General features: G+C 35.3%; 1 protein-coding gene across 2 annotated transcripts in view; it reads left to right on the forward strand.

Annotated features, from left to right (window-relative positions):
• The window catches only part of LOC140136295 (adenylate cyclase type 2-like), a 253,283-nt gene that overhangs the window by 210,015 nt on the left and 16,173 nt on the right, over nt 1-27,095 (forward strand). The window contains exons 9-16 of one of the 2 annotated variants that reach the window (XM_072158020.1): nt 6,267-6,325; nt 7,078-7,161; nt 7,742-7,783; nt 12,312-12,381; nt 13,115-13,297; nt 14,618-14,737; nt 15,442-15,621; nt 19,189-19,364. In XM_072158020.1, the coding sequence (XP_072014121.1) occupies nt 6,267-6,325; nt 7,078-7,161; nt 7,742-7,783; nt 12,312-12,381; nt 13,115-13,297; nt 14,618-14,737; nt 15,442-15,621; nt 19,189-19,364 (914 nt within the window). The remainder of the gene's footprint in view (nt 1-6,266; nt 6,326-7,077; nt 7,162-7,741; nt 7,784-12,311; nt 12,382-13,114; nt 13,298-14,617; nt 14,738-15,441; nt 15,622-19,188; nt 19,365-27,095) is intronic. The other variant, XM_072158021.1, reaches the window with a different exon arrangement.

Consider the following 27,095-nt stretch of genomic DNA (forward strand, 5'->3'; position numbering starts at 1 on the left):
GTAAAGGGAGTATTGTAGCTATCCAGTGATATGCAACACGATATGAATATGTCTCAAATAATTGGAGATACAGATGCTTGAAAAAACTTTCCAAACTTTCGTTGAGGAGTTTACTTCGCTGCCTGACCCAAACAACCATGCCCCCCCCTGAGAATCTAATGGTGCGTCCCTTACCGATGAGTAATGGGTGCTTGGGAAAAATCATAATGTATTGCGTTGTCCAAGATACATTGAACAAGCCAACATAACTCGCCATAAGTAATCAGCTATATTGTTGTTTGGAGTCACCTGGCACTGAGCAAAGTCATTGCAATTGTTCTAACTTTTATTTAATTGGTGGGCTAGCTTCTAGGCCTGCCCTTCTTGAGAAACTCAAAAGAGATAAATGACCTTGTTGTCAATAATTAATCATGGCATCAGTAAGCTCCTACTAACTAGTTTGAATATATATTCTATGGTGTTAAAATCAAGTTTGTTAGTTTTTGTGCAAATCAAGTTTGGTGAGTGGTGACATTCAAGTAAAGGGAATTGTCATTATTTACGTGGGAGGGGGAATGGAGAAATTTCAAATATTTTCCAAAAAAATGCATATCCCCCTGGGTTTTTTTGTTTTGTTTATAAAAATCAAGTTTGGTAACATCAAGCAAAGCATCTTGAGAAGATTAGATTTAACTTTTATGTCAGGATGAACAGGGTGAAGTCTGAAATGGTCATTTTTGATTATATAAACCAGGCGGAATGGAGAAATTCCAAATAATTTCCAAAAAATGCATATCGCTCATTCTACAAAATCCGGTGCCAATAGCCTTTTTTCTTTTCTTTGGTCCACAAACACTTTGTCGAGCATTTAGGGCATCAAATATGTTGTTTTTCTGGTAGAACTCAACGAGATCTACACGGACATATATAGATTACCATACTTTAAATGCTTTCTTCAGCCTGATTAACCCTTGCAAAGGCTCCAAAATCGGTAAAAATGTGTTTCCACTGCTGAAGTGTCACATCTAACCCTGAATATTTTCTTTGAATAAATGCGATTTCTTTACATATTTGTTGTTTTTTAATTAGATAACGCACCATCATATTGTTTATCAACATTATTTTTTAGTGATTAAAACGTCTTTGTGTAATTCTAAAATAAATTGCACTTTCCACCAAAACGCTGTGAGCTACGTTACCCCTTTTTAACACACATTATTGGAAAGAAGTAAAACAGAGGTATCAATGTAATTTGCGGTTTTTGAAAGGAAACACTCATAGGTTTTTAAAAATCACAGCAAAAATCGTGATGCTGTAGCATTTTTGGCATAGAAATGTTGTAAACATTGAAATTTCGACCGACCATGTTAAGATTGGTGAGCTACGTTACCAGGATTCTATAGTATGCACTTGTATTACATGTACTTCCTAATAATATGTGAAAGCTACCAGTGGTCGAACCCCATTTATATTAGAATTAACCAACGTAACGTTCTAACGTTCGCAAATCACATTAAAAACATTAAAAGCCAGTGAACTACGTTACTGTGAGCTACGTTATACACTCATTTACGCATCTTCAAAACTTCTATGACATTGTGAAATCTGTTTTATATTTCACTCAAGTGATCTTTAGTTTGCTTTTTATGACCTGGATTGAGTAAAACCAGCCCATTTTGTAGTCGGTAACGTAGCTCACATTACATTGAGTTTTAGTGTTAAAAACATCATGCCTTCCTGAAAGAAAAATATGCAAGTGGTGTTGGCAATTTTTTACATCTGAAAGTAGTGATACATTTACTCTTAAAAAACACAAAAAGCAGGTCTTTTTGAACAACTTTTATTTTTTCTATTTTTATAGTGGATTGGCACCGGATTTTGTAGAATAAGCGATATCCTCATGATCAAAGTACATTGAGATCGATAGTTCTGTCTTTTGTTTGATGAGTGGGCTAGCTTCTAGGCCTGCCCTTCTTGAGAAACTCAAAAGAGATAAATGACCTTGTTGTCAATAATAAATGATGGCATCAGTAAGCTCCTGCTAACTAGTTTGAATATATATTCTATGGTGTTAAAATCAAGTTTGTTGGTTTTTGTTCAAATCAAGTTTGGTAAGTGGTGACATTCAAGCAAAGGGAACTGTCATTATTTTTAATGCATATCCCCCTGGGTTTTTTTGTTTTGTTTGTAAAAATCAAGTTTGGTGACATCAAGCAAAGCATCTTGAGACGATTCAATTTAACTTTTATGTCAGGATGAACAGGGTCATTATGTAAACCAGGCGGAATGGAGAAATTTCAAATAATTTCTAAAAAATGCATATCCTCATGATCATGATCCAAGTACATTGAGATTGATAGTTCTATCTTTTGTTTGATGAGTGGGCTAGCCGAGAAAAAGAGATAGAGAAGCGACACTCTGTACAAACTGCCTATACCATGCTATACAGCAGTTGAAGACATGCGATTCGCAAGCGGCGTCGCCGGCCAAGTCGTACTACGAACGTGTAATGAGAAGATACCATAGAGTCCTACATATAGAGATCTGAGGAAGAGACTGTCTGAATTGACCTAGTGACCTATAATTTATTAGAGAATCACATTTTTACAGTATAAGTCCGCCCACCGCTGTCAATCATTCTAATGAACAAATAAACAAGCTCTGTCAATGACGTAATCCTAATTATAAATGAAAGAATCACATTGTACATGTACTGTCTGCTGTACTAGATGCAAGGGGTGACACTAAATTCACGGTTGTTCTATTAGCAATGCAAAATCTATGAAAAATTCAGCTGGTTTACTAGCTAGAAAGTGAGGCCAGTTATCGATCCGTTATAGCTCGTTATGAATAATTCATGTTCGACCCCTTGGATCATGTTAATTGAGTTTGGCAAATAACAACGTTGTTAGTTTTGCGAACTTTGCCTGTTCAATGAGAGTATAGCGCCTTCAATACATCTGGGCACAAAACAGGCGAAAACGATCCAGTTTAATGAAATGGCGGACGGGTATTCCCATCAGGCACCAGTGATATGTTTTTTCAAAGAAAGTCTACTAATTTGATATGAAATGACATTTTGCAATAGCAAAGTCAAAATTAGGACTTGCTGTCAATAATATGAAGGAAATTATGTGACAGAGGCAAGGTGGGAAATACAAGTAGTATTTAAGTTATAATAACCTTTGATACCCGACCTGACCTTCCATCATGGCGCCTTATTCGTCTTTATGTATTTCTATTATGCTCTCAAGTAAAATAAAATACCAATCTGCTCTGAGCAGACAATGTTACTTGGCTTCCAGCATGAATTATTGATTTTATACGGAAGTAAAGAAATGCAGTGTATGTGCATGATGTGCAAGCATACTCCAAATATTTACGGTAAATCTGAATAGTGGTCACATGGTGACATATCATGTGTTCGGGAAATCACGTGGCAACATTTTAAGATTTCAGGCTTGTTTACTAGTTAATTGCCATTTGTACTCTTTATTATTTATCTTTGTTAATTAACATATATTTTAAATGCTGATAAATTGTGGTTGGCTACCCATGATATCTGTTAAATTCAATGTTTTATGAATATAATTTCTACCACGCAGAGGGGGTCACGCAGCAGAATTTCACATCACCTGACTTAGCTACATTTCGAAGCTCTGCTCTTCAAATTCATGTAAATTTCAAAGTTTATACATTTAATATATTTGATATGATACTAATTTTTTTGTTATAACCAACTGGTACACGAAATATACTAGCTTATTACCTATACAGAAAGGTGATTATCAGCCTTCACTCAGCAAATTGACATGCCCGGCATATGCAGCCATTCTCCGTCTGGATAACATGACTGTCGCCCTCAATACGTCTGGGCGCAAATTTAAATAACAATACGCTATTTACATATCAATGCGGCCTCATGCTAATTAAAGCTGCCCCATCCAGGAGTTCATCTATGCTAGATGTCTTCCAACAAGTGCCAGAGTGTCGCGGCCCTGGGGCTAGCTTCTAGGCCTGCCCTTCTTGAGAAACTCAAAAGAGATAAATGACCTTGTTGTCAATAATAAATGATTGCATCAGTAAGCTCCTATTAACTAGTTTGAATATATATTCTATGGTGTTAAAATCAAGTTTTTTTGGGTTTTTTCATTTGTACAAATTAAGTTTGGTGACATTCAAGCAAAGCATTTTGAGATGAACAGAATGAAATCTGGAATGGTCATTATTTAAACCAGGCAGATAATGGAGAAATTTCAAATTTTTAACGAAAAATGCATATCCCCCAGATCATTATAGTAGGCCTACATTGAAATTGATAGTTCTATCTTTTGTTTGATTGGTGGGCTAGCTTCTGGGCCTGCCCTTCTTGAGAAACTCAAAAGAGATAAATGACCTTGTTGTCAGGGTTGCCAAAAGATTTCAGCCCGAATCGCGGGTCAAATAATCGAAAAGTCTCCCAATTTTTCACTTTACCATTGGTTTCTATGGGGCAGGTAACTAGCGGAAGTCGCGGGAGCCAATGTTGAAAAGTCGCCCAATTTTTTTTCTTAACCATTGGTTTCTATGGGACAGGAAATTGTCATAAGTCATGGGAAAAATCTTCAAAAGTCGCCCAATTGGGCTACCAAATCGCAGGTTTGGCAACCCTGCTTGTTGTCAATGATTTTTTATGGAATCAGTATAAAGCGCCTGCTAATTAGTTGGAATATACATTCTATGGTGTTAAAATCAAGTTTAATGCTTGGTACTTGTCTATTTTTTTCAAAAACTTAGGTGTGAAATTTATGCTTCTAGTGTAAGATTTTGATTTCCATAGGCTTCAAGTTGCCTTGCGAGCCTTTTTGGGAGGTAAACTTTTTTGCTTTTCAAAGTAACATAATTCGCTAACTTTCTAAAGCACATCATATAAAGCTATATGTCATAGTCTTGTCAGAATTTTGGTTTTGATTGCACCATTTTTCAATTCCGATTACCAATTTTGTCAAAATCAACTTGTGAATGAACCCATGGATGGAAGATTTTGCAAGCCACAATAGAAATATCAATTGTTTCTGCTGGATATATTAGAAATGAAGTACTGGTTGGACAGTCGCAAGTGAAAAAAGGCGAAATCAAAACGGAAATTCTGACCAAACTAATTTATAGACCCACACGATGTGTCTTACAGAGGTGGGAAATATCTTTCTTTAGCAAACTATATTAGTTTGAAACGCTAAAAAATTAATTCCAAAAAAACCTCGCAGGCGAAGTTAAGGCCTATAAAACACTAAAAGACACAATTTCATGCCTAATTTTAACACCAGGATATTTAAAAAAATGTACATCCAAGCACAATGTTTTTAAAGGAGTATTTTGTGATCCTAGCATCCTCTTTTTATGACATTTTTCAGTACATATCCACGAAAAAAGCCTATTCCCAAAATTTCAGTTGATTCTGATTTAGAGAATACGAGTTATGCATGATTATGTGTATTACACTGCTCCATAGATAATGCGTTGTAAATATTTTGTACATAAACATTATGTAGCCAGAGGTTTCCAGTGATATAAAAATCTCAACTTTTTTTGAGAAAAGTGGGGGGATGAGGCTGTGGATCACGAAATGCCCCTTTAACTGACATTTCTGAAGGGAAAAAATATTGCTTTATTTGACCGAGAAAATTAATTTCATAGCAAAAAGGTATATCACTGAATTGTGCTGATTTCAAGATGTATTGATCGACTTTTAGCATGACTATGATTAACAATAGAAGCTGGTGACTAAAGTTCTGAGTGGATAGTTCTATCTTTTGTTTGATTGTTGGGCTAGCTTCTAGGCCTGCCCTTCTTGAGAAACTCAAAAGAGATAAATGACCTTGTTGTCAATAATTAATGATGGCATCAGTAAGCTACTGCTTATTAATTGGAATATTTATTCTATGGTGTTAAAATCAAGTATTTTTTACAAATCAAGTTTGGTGACATTCAAGAAGAGAAGATTTGAGTTAACTTTCAAGTCAGAATATAAATATACTGGATGAAATGGTCATTTGGGGAATAGTCAATATTTGACTAATGACCCACAAAACATTTTAGGTCCCCTTCTGATTATCAAATGAAAAATTATTTTATTTTTTACCTAATCTTCCCATATATATGCAGTGATGGAATTTCAAATCTGGTTAAAAACTTTATAATATCAATGTATTTCTCTCATAAGGTAGGGTGGGTTATGCTAATATAACTTCTTGACTTTATACATGATATATTATCAATTATTGTTTCTGTATATCTTTTCTTTTCAGGGCATCTATGTCATCAATACATTGTTATTCAAATTTCCTCTTGTGGATCACAATGCAAAGTGAGTAAGGAATTTATTCTGTAGTTCTTGTCAAGGGCATATTCAGGGGGTGCAAAGGGTAGGCCTATACAGTACACGTACCTCAGCGTTTATGCTTAAAACATGCAAATTCAGCCTATTTGGGAGCTATTCTAGCTTGCTGCTGCTTGCTACATATTCCCTGCTTTTTTCCTGTTGAAATGTCCACTTTTTGTTCCCCATCAGTGCCAATGGGACAAGAACAAAAATTGAGGGGGTCAAAGTGAATTTACTTTTTGGGGGGAGGCAAAAATCAACAAATTGTGTGCCAACTTGCTTCATAAAGTAGAAAGATTTGAAATTTTGAGTTTTTACTGGGGGCATCTAGGGGAGGCAAGAGCTCTTGCTAGGGGAATTGCCTGTCACTCACAGTTGGCAGCCCTTGTATTACATATCACAGAATCCATGCCCAATCCATGTTGATTGTCAATTGCCTATCTGATGACCAACATATTTTGTTGATCCAACAGATGTGATTCTAAACCATAATAAGTTGATGTAATTGTGCAGTTTGGTATGATGCGGCTAGTGACAGGGCAACATAGGGAGGCAAATTCTGAGTGGATAGTTCTATCTTTTGTTTGATTGTTGGGCTAGCTTCTAGGCCTGCCCTTCTTGAGAAACTCAAAAGAGATAAATGACCTTGTTGTCAATAATTAAAGATGGCATCAGTAAGCTCTTACTAATTTGTTGGAATATTTATTCTATGGTGTTAAAATATTATTTCTTTCCAGAGTCTATAGAGGCAAAGGACTTGTGTTTGATCGCAAAGTTAATGAGAGGATGGTAGAGGCCATAGAAGCAATCAATGCAGAAAAGTAAGTTGTAATGCTTTGTGTGCTAGCCATAGAATGACATAAGGGGTTAAATTGATAGTGTTATCTGACCCCATGTCCCCCAATTCAAGAGAATTCCAGTTGAAATCTATATAGAAGACATGCCCTTAATATCCCACACACAGGTGTAGCTTTCAAATGGAGTCACCCATTCGGGTAACCCCATTTAAAATTCACACTCCCTGTGTGGAAGTTTAAGATAATATCTTCCATATGGGATTTATGGATTTCAACTAGAATAGCCCAATTCATGTGGAATATAATTTTTCAGAAATTAAGAATAGCTATGTGGATCTTTGTCCCCAAACATTCAAATGTCAGTCATTTGTCCTGAGAAGCAAACAATTAAAAACAGCTCTTTTCTGAGCCACCATATTAATTTGATAGCATTTCAATTACCAATAACCTTAAGTTAGGTTAAATAGACAAATGGAGTGTATGATTTTATGAGTACCAAATTTTCTTCAACCGTTCCAACTGCTTACTTTCTGTTCATTATCTTTTAAAATCTAATAAAAGTTATTAATGTTTGGAACAAAATCATTTTTGTTTTATTATATAGTAATATCACATGTTACACGTACAGATATGCTCCCTCTATAAGGTAACAGTTTATTTCACTTTCAGCTTGATTATTACGGTGAACAGGAAACTAATAAAGTACCATGGTAACAAGGTGTGTCCATGGTAACCAGGAAAATGGGGTGTATCCCTGGTGTAAGATATTCAGGAGTTAGACTAGTGTAAAGACTCCATTGAGGGATTAAACAGCTTAAGGAATAAAGCTGTATAATCCTTCAATGGAAGGTTTCTGTGCTAGGTAATAGACCACTTGACATGTGACGTTATTGCCCGGTTGTATCTGTGCGAATTATGGTAATTTCCATTGGTCTTTGCCCTGCAGTGTGCGTACGCATCGTAGTTTGCTCAGGGCATGTGCATTTTAAATCGCCCACCACATTTCATATAGTACAAGAAAGCCATTGAACAGTGTAGCGGTTCATTCAATCATATCGATAGGCCTTTGTTGATAAACAATGATGTCAAGTGGTCTATAAATTCTACGCTCTTTTACATGAAAGATAAACAGAATATCTGCAGTCAATAATGTTGTCTCCATGAGATTGAAAACAATGTATATTGATGGTTTTAATGCTTTCTAGGTATACTGGATGCTTGGGTCGTTGTCAGATGTTACATATCTTAGATCACATTTTTGGGTTGGTGTCTCTTTTATACACATAACAAGATTCTTTATGATATAAGCTTACATATCATATCTATCATATATATATTTCAATCCTACATATATATACTGCGCATAAAAAGTATCCGCACACTTAAAACATAAGCCATTTCTTAAAGACACTGATACTAAATTACAAAATAAAGTTGTCGATAGATGGAGAATTTTGTTCTGAGTATTTTGATGTTATTTCCCCCAACTTGTAGCAATTTGAATAAAAAAAGAGAGCTTTTTCAAAGTGACAAAAATTTATATTGACCATCTTTTCATCTATTGACCACTTTATTTTGTAATTTAGTTTTAGTGTCTTTAATAAGAAATGGCTTTTGTTTTAAGTGTACAGACACTTTTTGTAGGTTAACTTTGCATAACTCCTCTTCCAAATAACATGGTGCCCTCAGAGAACGAACTGAAGGTTTGATGACATCCTTATAAACAAAAATCTGATCTTTTCCCTGTCCCTGAAATGTATGTATGAAATGTTGAAAATTACACCCTGTATTTTCTAGAATATTGATCACGTTTAAATTACAATGGAAGGCTCTTATACCCTACATATAGTGTATTTACTATTGGTACATATTAATTTGTCCTCATTTTTCTCAAATTAAACAGACTTATCAAAAGTGATGAATATTCTTCATATCAATATCAAGAATGTTGATTCAATTTGAATATTTTTGAAGCAATTCAGAAAATCTTTAAAAAAATCAACTTTAATCGATATTTCAAGTATTTTTTTTTTTTACCAAACTTTTTTACCCCCTCTCCCCCAAATGAACAGATTTTTGTTTGCAGGACATCATTAAACTTTTGGTTTATTTCCTAACTGCAATGGTACCATACTTTTGTAACAAAAGCATAGGCAGTGGAAGTGGGGGATGGGGGACACGCCCCCCAAAATTTTGGCAAGGGGTGACTCTCTTCCAAAAATCATAATATAATAAAAAATAAAGCAATAACTGCCCTATGCATCTTCCTTTTTAGCACATAAAACACCGATAGGGTATTAAAAAATGACACAAATTACATGTACTGGCCCTTCAAATAGCAAGATGCACCTTTATTTGGGCCTAACATGCAAAAAATTCCCATTAAAACCAAAACAAAACATGCTTGTTCCCCGTGCCACCCTAAATTTGAATGTTTCCGCTGCCACTGAACACAAGTAATTTTATGCTTTTATTTTTCAATATTAAGACTGCAAACGAAACAAAAGTTAACATCATAACAAAACTTCAGCTTAACCAGGCCACAAAGTACAAATGAAGCAGTATCACAGTGAAATGTGCACTCCAAAATACTGGGCTATTCAATTGAAATCCATACACCCCTATGGAAGAATAACTTCACATGCCCACACAGGGTGTGTGTATTTCAAATGGAGTAACCTGAAGGAGTGACTCCATTTAAAATTCACACTCCCTGTGTGGGAGATTAAGGACATGTCTTCCATAGGGGGTGTATGGATTTCAAGTTTGGTTTGAGTATGGTAAGCCTGATGTGCCTCTGAAATAGTGGACCCATATTTACATCTGAAGCTCAGATTTTTAGCAAAACTTAGCCATTGTTATATCAGAGGCCTGTAATTGAGACCCATATTTGTGGCATATTCTCATAATGGTCATTTATACAGGGATCTTTCCTAAAGCATATAGTCCAAACTGTTATTTTGGAGTGCAGTTTTGCATCATGATACAGAAACAATATTTTGAGGTTTGGCTTTAACTATGTTTAATAAGTATGCATAATAATTTTATCAATGATGATATAATTTACACTACAAGATTCCTATTGTGGCTGCCTGCACAGGTAAACTGTCACCAAGGTACCTGACTGGTACACCAGAGTACCTACACAGTACCAGCAGTGGTACTGCACTGGTACTACACTGGTACCTCCCAGGTACTGCATAGTACCAGTCAAGTACCTTAGCGATGGTGTACCTGTGCAGGCAGTCCCAATAGGAATCTTGGTGTGTATCTGGTATAAAGCAGGTAACATTAATCCATGCACATTGCTTGTATTTAATAACTGTGTATTACTTGTTGACAAAGAAATTGGACAAATTAAGACATGCATGCTGAGACTTTGATGCGTCTAATGCACAACTCCCTAGCGCTACAGGGGCTTGTACATTGGACTGGCATTATCATTCAGCACAAATGCATCGATTTTTCAAGCAACAAGTCATGCTGTTTTTGATCTAATTCATAAATAACAAAATTAATACAAAATAAAACAAAATAATACAAAATTATCACTAAAAAGTTTTGAAAATGTGAGCAATATCAATAAATCCGCTTCAGAGGCAATTGAATCAATTCTATGTGAAGCACAGCTATGAGAAAACACTGTGCATAATCCACTGAGTTGGACATTTTCAATACATTCTGTGTTAGTTTTCTAACAACTTTTCTGTTTGACTGCATTGCTCCAGGAATGTACGAAATACCATTCATTGTTATGCTCACCATTTTGCTCTCAGTGCTTTTAACATTTTTGCAACTTTGTTAGATTAACTTAGAATTAATTTTACCACTTACATTAATAATAACTAAATATGGTTACTACAGTGTGTCTCATCTCAAGTTAAGAGTAATGTGATGTTGGATGACACAGTGGCAATACATTTACACAGGTGCAGAAACTGCCTCTGTGACATCCAACATGGCTTGAGATGAGACACACTGTATAATTATGTTCCATTCATCTAAAACCATTTGATGAATAATATTCTTTTGAGTATAAAGATACTATCAGGTATCAAAATTAGTTTGAATATCGTAAAAACTTGATAGTTACCATTATGTGTTTACTATTGAGTGTTTTTATAACATGCAAACATGAATAGCCCCATCCACAGAAGTGTAAAGGGTTTTGAGCAAATCATCAATACACATACCCAGCAAACACAAAACGTTTTCTACATCATTCGCAAAAGGTTATAAAAGGTTGTCAGAAAACGTTTAAATGTCAGGTTATATAAAGGGTACATTAATGGTATAAAACGTTTTCATAACATTAAATAACATTTGTTGGTAATTTACTGCACAGCAAACACAAATGTTTTACAGAAAACATTTAAATGTCGGGTTATATAAAGGGTATAAAAACGTTTTAATAACATTTCAAAAACATTTTTGAAAACTTGGTACAAATCATTCTAAACAGAATGTTATTTTGGGGTTGAAAATATATTTTGCAAAAAATGTTTGCCCAAAATATTTACAATAACGTTTCTAAAATGTTTTCACGACCTTTATATAACCCGACATTTAAATGTTATTAAAACGTTTTGTAAAAAAAAAAATTTAAGAACATTATTGTGTTTGCTGGGTGCAAATATTTAAACATAATGTTATTTAAGTGTTGACAAAATATTTGGCCAAAAATAATTTACAATGACATTTCGAAAACATATTTAAAATATTGTTGTAGTGTGTTTTCATACAAAACGTTTTAAAACGATTTCATGACCTTTATATAACCCGACATTTTAATGTTAATAAAACGTTTTACCTAAACCAAAACCCAAAATATAACTTATTTAAAACGTTTTAAAAACGTTTTTGTGTTTGCTGGGTAGTTATATATGAGTAAACCTGCAAATTAATGTGTGTCTCAACCTCATTAGCTCAGTTGGTAAAGCGCTGGACTTTGGTACAAGTTCATGTTTTCAAAAGCACTCGATAGTAAGCACATATGCTAACTATCAAGTTATTGCGGTATGTTACTTACACTGATCTGACAGATGATATGAGATGGCATGACATGAAAGGACGTAATAGCCTTCTTTCTATTTTTGCAGGAGAGATAATATTGATTGTGTCTAAGTCATTCTGATTCTGTTGTATAATGGTATTTTTTGTGTACACAATTACAGACCTTGGTCAAAATCAGAAGATCTTCACAGAGGTACAATGATCTTCAGACAATCAGGCTATGAGAGAAGGGTAAGAATACCAAGGGCTTAGGGAGCGGTCAGTATTTATGCCAAGGGGAATGGTGTTTTGGGGGGAATGTAAATTTTTTTTTGTTAGCAAGAGAGGGAATCTGATTTTTTTTGCCAGAAAAGAGGGGGGAGGAAATGTGAAATTTCATAAATAGGGGGAATGTGGAATTTTTGAATGGAAGCAAAGGGGTGAATGCAACATTTTTTTGTCAACAAACAACTCATTCCCCCAGAGTAAATAGTGACTTGTCCCTTGTTTTATTGTTACCGTGACCTGTTTTATTGGCTGATGGACACAGATTTTATATTTATTGCTAAAATCATGTAAAATCAGACAGTTTATTCCTAAATTAATTGATTTTGACTGATTTTTGAAATATGTTTGCAAAAGGTTATCAAATTTTTGCCAGATTTTTCAAGGTTTTGGTGATTTTTAGGATCATTTTGGCCTCTAGAAAAAAAGTAAAAACAAAAATCCTGATCAACCGACCCTACTTGATGATAAGTCTGAGTCCGCCTGTTTTATTCCACCCGGAAAAAGGGGTTTTTTTCTGTTGATTTGGTGAAAGATTATCAATAGTATAATCAGCCAATTTTTGATTCAAAAATATGTTCTTACATTGTCATGGAAGCAAATAAACTTTGACACTTTTGGTGTGTACATATTATATCCTGTATTTGATACCATGCATTCTCACTTACATAACCACATTATTTGTTGGTTTTCTTTTCAGTTTTTGAAGCTCAAAGATCCATCATACAAGTACTACCTAGGGGGTGCTTTCCTATTATTTTTATGCATCGTTATCACACAGCTCTTCACACAGCCAAAGAATCTTACCATGCTATTATCATTTGTTATCGCCGGTGTGCTTTTTGCATTTATTCTTCTATATGGGCTGCTAGAACACTTACAGGTAAGGAGGAATAAATCCCCCTTGGGGTAGGGAATCAGGTAATCAGTTCCCTGGGGTAGGATGAATGTTGGAGACAGATTAGCTTCATGAAAAATCCCATTTACTTGTGTTGGTCATATTCGTGTAACGGGTTGTCAACAGCTGAGTAAATCAGTGTTAAGTTTAATTGGGCTATTCCAGTTGAAATCCACACACCCTCTATGTAAGACATGACCTTAACCTCCCACACAGGGGGTGTAGGTGTCAAATGGAGTCACTCATTCAGTCGGGTTTTCTAGGAGGAGGTGGCTTCGTTTACTGTCCCACTATAGACCTTTTTCTCAGACGTCACCAATCAATCGATATTGGGGTCCAGCATTGAGTCTTCAGCACCCAACGCAAATACCGGCGCCCGGTCTTGCGCGATCAACTTTTGTGCCATGCTAAGCGTCCTGCGCTGAATTGCCAGCTCGCAGTACGCGTCTAGTTCACCACGGTGTAAAAAGTAAACAAAAATGTGAAACAAAACAAAGATTAATTTTCAAATAGCACGGTGGTTTTTCTGTATCTTTTGTATTTTGTGGTGTCAAAACAATCTGAAACAAATGTAACCAGTATACAGTTCCCTTTAAAAAATATTTTATGGAAGCTAATGTGAGAAAGATGACAAAACAGAGTAGAAATTATGCAGTATTTGGTGTTTTCACACTGTCGGCATGTGGGAAACGCACATGTTGTTTGTTTGCATCTGAGACCCCAATATCGATTAGGTGACGTCATCAGAAAAAGGTCTATACCCCCACAGCTTCTTTTAAAGCCTTAAAGCCAGTCTTAAACTGAGATAAAGCAAACAAAATCGCAATTTAATTCTAGCGCCGTTTTCGCAAATGCGTGCCACTCCTTCGATCATGAAGTTGATGTGTGATGGCCATCCCATATGGCATATCTATACACAGTTATCAACATCATATACGTTCAACTAATATTTTGATTGTGTGAATTAAATGACGCCAGGACAGAACATTTTATTAAAAATACAAGATTTTGTCACAAATTCAGCACCGAAATCCATGATTTTGGCAGGGTATCTTACTAAATGTAAAAATCAGAATTTTGACCAAAATCGAGGCCATCCTCCTCAGCAAATGTTACAATATGGCTTTAAGGTAGGACATTGGACCCCATTCATTGAGCTTGCCCTTTGTACTGGCAAAATATTTACATCCTCAAAATTGTTGCAAGCCCTGCATTTGTAATCCTAATGCCACCACTGGCCATTCTTGCTACTAGTATTATGTGACAATCTATGTTCTGAATGTTCTGGTTTTGTTTCTCTTTCAGTACAATCGTAAACTAGGAACAACATGGGTTTCGAGGTTAACACGGCGCAGGTCATGGATGCATAGAATCTTAGGTGCCGTCACATTAGCAATTATACTAGTTGTAGCAATTATTAATATGGTATGTATTCTACTCTTTCATTGGCGAGGGTAGGGGTGACAGTGACCGGTTAGTCTGTGTGTATCTACTGGGGAAATGTTGCCCGGGTTTCACGGTTTGGTGTGGAGTATACTGGTTAATGTGTTCAGTAGAAACAGATCAGTTCAGAGGGATGTTGCGCAGCCACTCCGCAACTCTCATGTGGTGTGACACCGGGCATTTTCCGCTGTAGACACACAATGGAATAAAGTGGAAGTAAACTGTTGAGGCACTAGACTGGTTACCAAAGGCTTTACGGTAAAGTAATTTCAGTACTTCTGGTTCACATCACTACCGTAATATTGAGATTCAGTAGAAGTGTATTTGATTGTTGGTTTGCCAGTAACGCTGGGTAACAAATGAGGTGTGTCCAGCATAAACAAACAGATAGATGCAGAATATGGATAATTTTAATCATCTTCATTCCTATAAAATCATGTAATACATTTTAGTAAGCTTAACCCAACAAACTCAACATTTTTTTTAACTTTTATCAAAAATGTCTTTGAATCAAATGTTTTATACCCTGATACCATTATATAACTTGGCATTTAAACAATTTCTGGCAGACTTTTCTAACCTTTTGCAAATGTTTCTGTGTTGTGTTTGCTGGGAGGTTACATATAGCTATAGATATAAATTAAAAACCGGTGTTAATAACAGTTTAAAATCCTGTACCTTTACAGTTAGGATGTGAGGTTGAAGAGGTTGGTGTACCGACCACTCCCCAACAGGATGCTGCCAGTATTAAGCCTTATGCCGCAGCATACGATGCTGATGATATTGACATCGTCGATGCAACTGACGAAGGACAAATGATGATGCAGTCTGAAAGTGTCACAACTACAACATGCAATATACCTGCTGTAAGTCACTTTTTCTATACTTTGATCAGCAAGTAATCGGCGGGAAATGTTAGGCTTTTACCACTACGCCAAAAAATAAACCCACATTAAGAGTGATATAGTTGACCTGTCTGGTCTATATTGTGTGTGTTAAATAAAGTAGGCAAAGTGTAATACTTTAATTTATAATTTGTGATACTTCTGACGAGTTGTCACAATACATTTCTCGAAAGAAAATATATTGATATTAATCTGTGACATTATAAGGCCCGCCGATTACGAGCTGATCAAATTGTATCTTATCATAGCTGCTAGTGTTGCAGTATAAATGTCAGTAGATTAGATTTGTCAGATTTTACAAGTTTCAAACAACAGTGTGTTTCTATTGGTCTTAAACATAATATAATATCATTCTAATACAGAATATCTGCCATTGTAAATTACTGAGATAATAACCATTATTATTAATATCATCCCTCTGGGTAATACAATAAATCTGTTTATGGGTGCACACCAGTAAATAGCTCCCATTGACTTTCTGTACAAACAGGGTCCAGGAAAACGTCATTTTCTTGACTCCAGAGCGACTCAGTTCTTCAAAACTTACCCTTTCTGCAAGTCAAAGGTCAGATGAAGTCATCTATTGTAGAAATTATATACGGAGTCCAGCATTTTTTTCCAGAAAAATGCCGACTAGATCACCCTATAGCCCATACAGCGTGCGCCACCTTACAAATAGCTTGGTGTTTCTGAAATGTAACACATTTTGAAAGTTTAGCCAAATTGTAATAAAAAGTCAGATCCTGCTCATTTTTCACAGACAATCTATTTCCCAGGCCTAAATGAGGATTAAATATGAATCAGGGCCTAATAGTTGGGTTTTAAGCCTTTTCTAATGGATTTAATTCAGTCGTATTGCACGTTTCCTCGTTTGAAACACTGATTTTTTTCTCCCAGGGTGTAGGAGACTTGTATTTACTGGCGTGCACTCTACAGGGTGCGCACCAGTAAATAGCTCCCATTGACTTTCTGTACAAACAGGGTCCAGGAAAACGTCATTTTCTTGACTCCAGAGCGACTCAGTTCTTCAAAACTTACCCTTTCTGCAAGTCAAAGGTCAGATGAAGTCATCTATTGTAGAAATTATATCCGGAGTCCAGCATTTTTTTCCAGAAAAATGCCGACTAGATCACCCTATAGCCCATACAGCGTCGCCACCTTACAAATAGCTTGGTGTTTCTGAAATGTAACACATTTTGAAAGTTTAGCCAAATTGTAATAAAAAGTCAGATCCTGCTCATTTTTCACAGACAATCTATTTCCCAGGCCTAAATGAGGATTAAATATGTATCAGGGCCTAATAGTTGGGTTTAAGCCTTTTCTAATGGATTTAATTCAGTCGTATTGCACGTTTCCTCGTTTGAAACACTGATTTTTTTCTCCCAGGGTGTAGGAGACTTGTATTTACTGGTGTGCACTCTAAAGAATTTTTATGTTTTTATGTTTATTTAATAAATCATAAATTTGGACATTAGTAAACTTAATTAGACTGGTTTCTTTCAGTTTGAAGGGGCTTTTACTATGCAAATCAGCTAATTGACATGGTACTATTTTTAGAATATTTTGCTATCTACTGCTGATAGCAATGACAAAAATTCCAATTTCATGATTTCCCATTTTAATCTCTCTAAATAAGAGCAAGCAAACATGAAGATAAGCAAATTGCAAAAGCAAATGAGGAGAAAATACATAGCCAGTGGTGTAGCATCATAGGGGTGGGGTGGGGGGGGGTTGCAGGGGTGTGTGTGTGGGGGGTGGGTGAAAGGGCATCATGTCCCCTGTCAATCGATTTAAAATTTTGAAAATCCCTGAGGAAAATTGCAGAAAAGGTGCTTGGGTGCCCCTAGGGCCTGCTGATGCTCCCTCCCCCATAGTGGTCTGTGCCACCCCCCCTCACCCCCAGGATATCTCATGCTACACCCCTGTACATGGCTAGTAACTATATAACATAAGCCCTGGGAGTAGAGCCTGGGTACAGTGATGAAAATTAGCTTGCCTAAAACAAGCTGACCAAAAATGGTCAGTGTAATTTTTAAGCTTACCAACATTGTGTCCAATGCAGGTTCCATTCAGCCAATCACAGCCTTCTAAATGCATGCTCGAACCATGGTGGGAATGATTTTCTTAAGCTTTTGCAGTTCTATATGATAGAGAAGCGACAGCAGTGCCAAATTTGGAAGTCTCGCGATGCATGATCATGCATCGTCTTACAATGCTATCAGTGATCAAGTGATCCGAGTATGCATTTCACTGATTTTGTACACAAATCTTACCTTTATACTCCTTCAATAGTCAAAAATCTGCAGGTAGTTTGCTAAACAAGCTAGAAACCACCTAATTGATATGCTACACAGTCATTTGTAGCTTCGCTTTGAAGGATTTTATCGATAACAATTTAAAACTCGAAGGAAAACAATGTGACCGAGGTCAAAAGGTCAAAATTGTACAGGGTGCACACCAGTAAATAGCTCCCATTGACTTTCTGTACAAACAGGGTCCAGGAAAACGTCATTTTCTTGACTCCAGAGCGACTCAGTTCTTTCTAGTTGGGTTTTAAGCCTTTTCTAATGGATTTAATTCAGTCGTATTGCACGTTTCCTCGTTTGAAACACTGATTTTTTTCTCCCAGGGTGTAGGAGACTTGTATTTACTGGTGTGCACTCTTATTGCATATTGTATGCGAAGATGATGTGTGCACATATGTTTCACTGATCGTCATCATACTCGCACCGGGTTAGGTCAATCCAATTTAATTTATTTTTACCCAGTCAGTCTGATATAAATAATAATATTGAATGGCTTATTTTTCGTGTTTTACAAGAATATTTTTCTATTTCGTGCAATACCGTAAAACCTCGTCTACAAGCATATAGAGTGTTTCTGATAAAAGCTAAATTAATCCAGGCGCCGTTATGGAATTAGAGCAAATAAACTATTGATTCAAGCACATACAAACAAGTATTATTGTAATACCAATCTATTGTATTGGCATATTTACGTATGTATCGTATTTATTTAACTTTCATCAAAAACACTATATATGCTTGTAGATGGGGTTTTACGGTATATTGATGTATCTCACAAAAATAAGCCATCCATACACCCCCTATAGAAGACTGTAATCTCAAATAGGGAGTGTGAATTTCAAATGGGGTTACCTCAAATGGGGTTACCTCACCTGAATGGATGACTCCATTTGAAATCTGAAAATATTCCTCGGCAAGTTGGTCCATTTCACTGTGACACAAAAATGTACGAGTTTGACAAGGTTCCTGCTCTCAGGGTCAAGAAACTCTGTGCATGCATATGCATTATGTGACATATGCATATACATGTATACCCAATAGTGAACAGCACACTGATAGGCAAATGAAGACTTTAAAAAAGTGCTTTTCATCAAAAAGCGCTTTTTTCAAATGCATGATGTATTCCTACCATGATAAGGTATAGGCCTATACTATTTTCAATGTTTCACTTATAAATGGGCATGTCTATAATGTATTTATATTCTTATTGGTTTGTTTTCAGTATTTTCCCATCTGTGGTTGCCTTGGTCTGATAGTCTGCATTTTATTCATCCAAATTGGCTACTTTATCAAGACTCCCATGATGCTCTTGGGTCTAAGTGCCTACTGTGTGGTGCTACACTATAGTCATGCTGCCATCTTTGACCAGTGGGATGCAGTACATTACGATGAGGAGAAGTAAGTTTATTTTACAGCAATTTACAGCTGTCAGGACACAAATCTTTAATCCCAATAGGCCAAATCAGCATTGAAATTTGCAATGCATTGTGGGACGGTTTTTGCAGTTTTGGGACACTTTGCCTTCTGACCTATTGGGAAAATTGGGTTTTTTTTGTGCATACAAAATATAAATTTAAAATGTTATACTACAATAAAAAAAACAATGAAAAAAACAATGTTATTAAATTAATTCCGTTTTTTAAAGTTGCAAATCTTTTAAAAACTAGATTGTCTCAGCAGCAGGGGACATTAGGCTGTCATGTGCATCTAGGTGTAGAGGCTTATCCTCTTATTCCCACTTGAGCATTCTCAAGTACACTTAAAGTGTTTTGGTCTCCTGGTCAATTCAGTTTGAATTTAGGGGTTGTTGTTATGTTGTTATAGCAACAAGCTCAGTTTTTCTGTCCAGTCAGCTGTCACTTTAGTGGTGTGCAGCCATTCAGGTCTCCTGTCTTATTTTTTAATTCCTTTGTTATGTCCATAGTTCTCCTAGTGATGCACTTGCAATTGTTCCTTCGATCTTGATGGACCAAAAAATTTTGTGCTCTTGGTAGTGAAAAAAGATTACTAGTAGCTAGTGTGGTAGTAATCTATAAAGTATATGCTTGATAACTATACATTACTGCATCAGTGGATGTTCATATTTCATTAATATTTAAGTGTATAGAAGCGCTATTCAGCATCCACATAGCAGAACTGGTTTTGTCATTTCATGGTGGAATTGGCCATCTACATCTACATCTAACATCTAAAGAAATACTGGACAGGACCAATTGGTATCGACGTCCAGACTCTGGTGGCATCACACATGTCTAAAAAACAACTCAACTGAGGTGCATAATCCAAAGGTGCGCATAAAAACAGTGACTGGTGCAGAGTGGCTTAGTTTGATGAGGCTGGGTTTGAATCCACTGGCTCGCCTGTGTACAGCTGAGCTGAGTGTGTCTGTATGCTCCAGACCTTGGTGTTGAACAATTTGCTTGATGTTGACTCATGGATGATGGATGCAGGAAGTATGTTCCACTGGGTGATGGTACGGGGGTAGAAGCTATACTTGTGAGTCATGGTTCTGAAGCCATCGGCTTCACATTGCTTACAAAGAGGCAAGTAGTCAAAACATTTCTCCGTAAATGCTTTGTTTGAGACTGAGACGAATCAATTAAGTATTTTATATGTCTTAGTGTTAGTCGATTAAATGTAAGTCGGCAGAAACTTTCTAAAATTTGGGTGGTGGCTTTATCGCTAAATCTTTTAATTTGCTTGTTTGCACTTTTTATCACGATTTGAATACGATAATAGATTAGGCAATGACAGTTGTTTATATTATAAATTTTCTGCCATTATTAGCTCATGCATTACCAGTATGATAAGATGACATATTAACTCACATATTGAGTATCATTTAATGGATTACATGTTGCTCGAAAAGAAATGGTCAACGTGCAAATCAGACAGAGTATTTGGACATGTTCTATTAATGGGATGGAGATGCATATTTATTTGTCAGGCGAATGTAAGCCTTAAAAGTTAAGATTTGTATCATGGTTGCATACCTTATCTGCATGCAAGTCAGTTATTAGTAAATAAAATCTATAAGTTGCGTATCTTGGATCAGGCTTACATACCAACCATTAATATCAACATAACAAGGTGCAAAGGTATCAAACAATGGGGGGAAAGCACATATAGTTTTCTTCTCTTTGCTGTTTGTTTTTTTGTGGTTATATTTCAGAAGTGTCTTCCGCTGATATTGCACATCAATTGCGTTGAGGATTGCATCATATGTGGCTTGCGATGTGAATAGACCCATAAGTTACTCAAGCTGACTAGTTACATTCTCGGCCATGGCAGCAATACGTCGTTTAAATATGCACCTCAAAAATATTCAAGAAAGAAAAGATAACGGAGAATGATAATCCTGCAATAACAAATTTGGCAGAAAGTAAATTCAGCAGAATTGAGATGTCAATTTACATGTGGTATGCATCAGCATATTTCTTCAGCTCAACAGGTATCGAGAGGAATAAAGTTTTGTTAGAATTAGCTTCTTATTCTTCCACAAGCAAGAAGAACAATACAAGGCGAAGTTGAAATTGTTATGACAGTAGCTGATGACGTTCATTTCACTTTAGATGAACAATTTAAATTGGCATCGGATACCAATACTAATGATTTTCTTCTGTCATAAAACTTGGCGAATATCCCGTTTTACGATATCAGTCGTTATTCTTCAGCAAAATACTGTTAACCATAAATAATGCTCATCTAATGACTCAACTATAGACTTGCAATTCCCATGATTCTGAAATCTAACTCGGAATACAAATAGAGACTATACATGTACATGTGCATTATATGTAAATTAGATACATTTCATATTGCATAGTTTTACAGAACTATTGGCTTCAATGAAATACCGGTTAAATTTAAAAAACAAGGTATATTTTTATGCATCAATACTTTATCAACCTGATATGATGTCCTTAATGTGATGTCTTTTGCTATGTACAAATATAAAACCATTTTAGTCTTATGGGATGTTGTTCATCATGAAAACCAAAATTTATAATCTAAAAGACAATGAAGTTAACGCTTTCTAGGACACACTTTTTACATGCCCTAAGGTGTAGAAAAGAATTGCAAAATATAAGAGACTAGGTCGATATTACAAGGGACACTTTGCATCATTTATGCATACAGCACAAGTTGCATAATGATTATAATAGGTCCAACTTTTATTTGCACAGTGATTAATATTGTCTTAATATGAAATATGTAGGCCCTACTTTGTATCATTTACGCATACAGGATAAGTTGGATAATGACAGTATATAAATGATGGTATTATCAATGATGTAAAAATATGTCTATTATAATAGGTTCAACTTTCTTTTCACAGTAATTTAAATTGCTTTAAGATTGAATATAGGCCCTATTGGATATTACTATTTATCAATTTTGCATTACTTATCAATAAAGAGGAACACAGTCATAAATATAGAAGTATAGATTAGTGTTCCAGGATGATGGTGGCTTGCAAATACAAGTATAAGCACACACGACATGCAAGATGTGAAACATCATAATAAGCTTGTCATTATGAATTATAATCAAAATTATGAATGGATGTAAAAGAGTAGCTTAAAACAGACCAGACATCCAGTTTGTAAAAAACAAAACAAAAACAAAACAAACAAAAACAAACAAAAAACAACAAAGACGAAACAAAACAAAAATAGATATAAAATTTAATTTCTAACAATAACGGTCCTTACATTATTTATAGTTGGTAGAATGTGGAACATTTAATATTCGGTGGGAAATTAAATATTTGCATTAAATTGCGGTTCAAGTAAGTCAAACTTTGTATTATTTGATGCTTTCGTTCATATGGATAAGAAAGCAACATTGTGTAAGGTAATTAAAAATATGAAAACATATATATATATTTTTAAATGTATTTATGCTTTTTGCCCTTTTATGTATAAAGGACCCCTTTGGAAATAAGCCTTTGGGCTTAAGGGGCTATCCTGTGATATCTCCTTGCTTTGTTTTTTATGTGTATTTTATGTTATTTATCTTAATGCATTTTATATCTATTTACCTTGTATTGTTGTATGTGCAATATGCGGAATAAAATCAAATCAAATCAATCAAATCAAAGGGGAATAAAAGATCACAAACGATACCAAGTTTTAAAAGGGTAGGTGATTATTGAATATTCATAGAACACTTCAATGATTGATTAATTTGTGGTACAGATAATATTTTTTCAATTCTTGAAAAAATTATTAGTAGATAACTATTCGATTTCTACTAGTATAATTTTGCTGTACTATCGTGTTTAAAGGGGTATTAAGTTTTAACATCATTTCATTTCAATATGTTATAAAACTTGTAGTTGTTTTTTCTGGAGCATAATTGATCAATTTGTGTAACAGATATCTTTTTGAAAAAAAAAAAAAAAAAAAATTATTAGTAGATACCAGTTCAATTTATTATTGCTGTACTACCATCTATAAAGGGGTTATTAAGAGCTTTAACATTGATAATTCTGGATGATTAAACATATTCAGTGCAACACACTTAAGATTATTTATGAGATTATTAGCTTTGGTAACTTATTTCATTCATCTGCAAGAACTTTTAAGTTAGCAGTGATAAAATTATTCTCTGAATTACTTTATTTTATAAATGTCACTTTTAAAATTGGATCAGGTAGGCCCCTATTCATGATCTGTTATCATTAATGGGTCTTTGAAATGGGAGCTACAGTAATACTTTGTGTGGCTCAATTGTCAAATAGCGATTTGTTATCATTTCTTTCAAAATTTGCCATTTACAGCTACTTCTGGTTTTGTTCTCAAGATCAAATAAGATGAAAATATCTCTACATGTAGATAAATACATTTCAAGGTTAGAATCAGTTAAATAAACTGAAATTTGACGCTTATGTCAATTTGCACATCATGTGAATATTATCATGTGAATTACTTCATACTGTACACTATTCTGTCCATCCTTAAGTATGTATTTGATAACTTACACTAAACATGCTTGGAAAATGCAGCAAGCAATAGTGTATGTAAAGCGATATTTAGCACAATTAATGGTGCTATCTAATCATGCTAATTGTATAATTTATATATGTTCATATTATGTACATTTCATATAATTATAGAGTATATATATATAGAGAGAAAAACTACATATATTTCTATTCATTATGTTAACACCAAACAAACAAATAAAAATCTGGTTGCTATGGCTTGTGCACAACTATTATTATAGGTTTAAGGTTAGTTGCCTGAGCTTGACAACTTATTAAAGTAATATTTATACAATTGCAGTCTTCTTTCCTAAAAGTTTGTCATATTTATAGCGTATTCATTTTTGGGCTTGGTGCGTTTAATACAACTATCATTATACCTATACACCTGTATGCTATTATAATAGATCCCTGTTTAGTTGTTTCATAGAACATGTGGTTTAAATTACAAAATAAATTGCCCTTTTGATTTAATAATATTTGTTGGGTGTATGGGGTGATGCAATATTTTCCTATGTTTTCGGTACAGGCTGTACATAAATCTTTGGTGTATATATTATATTTTCCTCACTGATCATCAATAGAGATTTTGTAAGAAAACCACTACATGTGTAAATAAAAATTTTCAGCAGCTGATTACTGGCTGACATCAAGATGATGGTGGTGTGGCTGCCCCATTTAGATATGACATCTTTCATTGGTCCTCAGAGGGGTTGGATTGGTTCAGGACTCATCTGGAGCATCCTGAGGCTTTTTGCTTTTCCACCTTTGTGCATTTGATTTGAGGGAGGGGGAGGGGGAGGGGGGGGTTTAATCAAGTTTCTCCATTGAGAAACTTGGTTGGCATTGTTTATTCTTTTGGAGATTTCTAATTATTTAATTGCGGTTAAAAATGCTGTTTTCCAATCCAATCCTCTGTTTGATCCAAAGATGTATCTGTTTAAGATATGCTTAAGATTTGCTTAAGATGAAATTTGGTTAAATGTGATTCAGAAGTCAACTTTTGTTTGTCCAGCCTATATGGTTGGCTTGTACACATTTTTCCAATAATTCGTGTATTTATTGATTTATATGAAGATGATAAATAATTCCAAATGCTTGCTGCAATTAATCATCTCAATGTATATAATTTGTTTAATTGATATGAAATCTGTTATTATCTCAATATAGTATTAATTTCTATGCGATTGTGAAATTATTATAAATAAGCTTATGTGTATTAAATGGTCCTCATGATCGTGGGGGCAATGCGGAGTCTATTCTTTGCGTTGTTGTGCTTTCCTGCTGTCTCAAGACAATTCCGTTTTTTAAAGTTGCAAATCTTTTAAAAACTAGATTGTCTCAGCAGCAGGGGACATTAGGCTGTCATGTGCATCTAGGTGTAGAGGCTTATCCTCTTATTCCCACTTGAGCATTCTCAAGTACACTTAAAGTGTTTTGGTCTCCTGGTCAATTCAGTTTGAATTTAGGGGTTGTTGTTATGTTGTTATAGCAACAAGCTCAGTTTTTCTGTCCAGTCAGCTGTCACTTTAGTGGTGTGCAGCCATTCAGGTCTCCTGTCTTATTTTTTAATTCCTTTGTTATGTCCATAGTTCTCCTAGTGATGCACTTGCAATTGTTCCTTCGATCTTGATGGACAAAAAAATCCCACCCACCCTCCCAAAAGCTGGAAGGGTGATTCAGTAACTAAATATGGTTAAAGATACTCCAATAAAATGGTATGTCCAATTATGCTGCTTTATGCTTAAAAATAGAGGCTTTGTATGGAATTTCTTGAAATCTTGAAGAATATCATTAGTAGATTGTCTCCACTTTCTACTGCGTTTTATAGAAGGGGAATGAATGCTTTGTATGGAGTTTCTTCAAAACCTGAAGAATCTCGTAAGTAGATTGTCTCCACTTTCTACTGCGTTTTTATAGAGGGTGGTGGAGTTTCTTCAAAACCTGAAGAATCTCGTCAGTAGATTGTCTCCACTTTCTACTGCGTTTTTATAGAGGGTGGTGGAGTTTCTTGAAACCTGAAGAATCTCGTCAGTAGATTGTCTCCACTTTCTACTGCGTTTTATGGTATTGATTGGTTTTATTGGGCTATTGAATGCTTTGTATGGAGTTTCTTCAAAACCTGAAGAACCTCGTCAGTAGATTGTCTCCACTTTCTACTGCGCTTTTACGGTATTGAATGGTTTTATTGGGCTATTGAAAGCTTTGTATGGAGTTTCTTCAAAACCTGAAGAATCTCGTCAGTAGATTGCCTCCACTTTCTACTGCGTTTTATGGTATTGGTTGGTTTTATTGGGCTATTGATTGCTTTGCATGGAGTTTCTTCAAAACCTGAAGAATCTCGTCAGTAGATTGTCTCCACTTTCTACTGCGTTTTATGGTATGTTGGTTTTATTGGGCTATTGGTTGCTTTGTATGGAGTTTCTTCAAAACCTGAAGAATCTCGTCAGTAGATTGTCTCCACTTTCTACTGCGTTTTATGGTATTGAATGTATTTATTGGGCTATTGAAAGCTTTGTATGGAGTTTCTTCAAAACCTGAAGAATCTCGTAAGTAGATTGTCTCCACTTTCTACTGCGTTTTTATAGAGGGTGGTGGAGTTTCTTCAAAACCTGAAGAATCTCGTCAGTAGATTGTCTCCACTTTCTACTGCGTTTTTATTGAGGGTGGTGGAGTTTCTTCAAAACCTGAAGAATCTCGTCAGTAGATTGTCTCCACTTTCTACTGCGTTTTATAGTGGGCTATTGGTTGCCTTCATGCTTTCCTCCCTTTCTACTGCGGTTTTATACCAGGGTTATAAATGCTTTGTTGCTTATTTGGAGTATCTTTATTTACTTGGTTGTAAATACCAGTGGATTATATATCAGTGAATGGTTTAAGCATTGATGCCGTATCTGCTGAATACAAAATGTTCGTTTGATAGTGTTGGCATTGTTTATTCTTTTGGAGATTTCTAATTATTTAATTGCGGTTAAAAATGCTGTTTTCCAATCCAATCCTCTGTTTGATCCAAAGATGTATCTGTTTAAGATATGCTTAAGATTTGCTTAAGATGAAATTTGGTTAAATGTGATTCAGAAGTCAACTTTTGTTTGTCCAGCCTATATGGTTGGCTTGTACACATTTTCCAATAATTCGTG

Source organism: Amphiura filiformis, chromosome 16 (assembly GCF_039555335.1).
Source record: "Amphiura filiformis chromosome 16, Afil_fr2py, whole genome shotgun sequence".
Lineage (NCBI taxonomy): Eukaryota > Metazoa > Echinodermata > Ophiuroidea > Amphilepidida > Amphiuridae > Amphiura > Amphiura filiformis.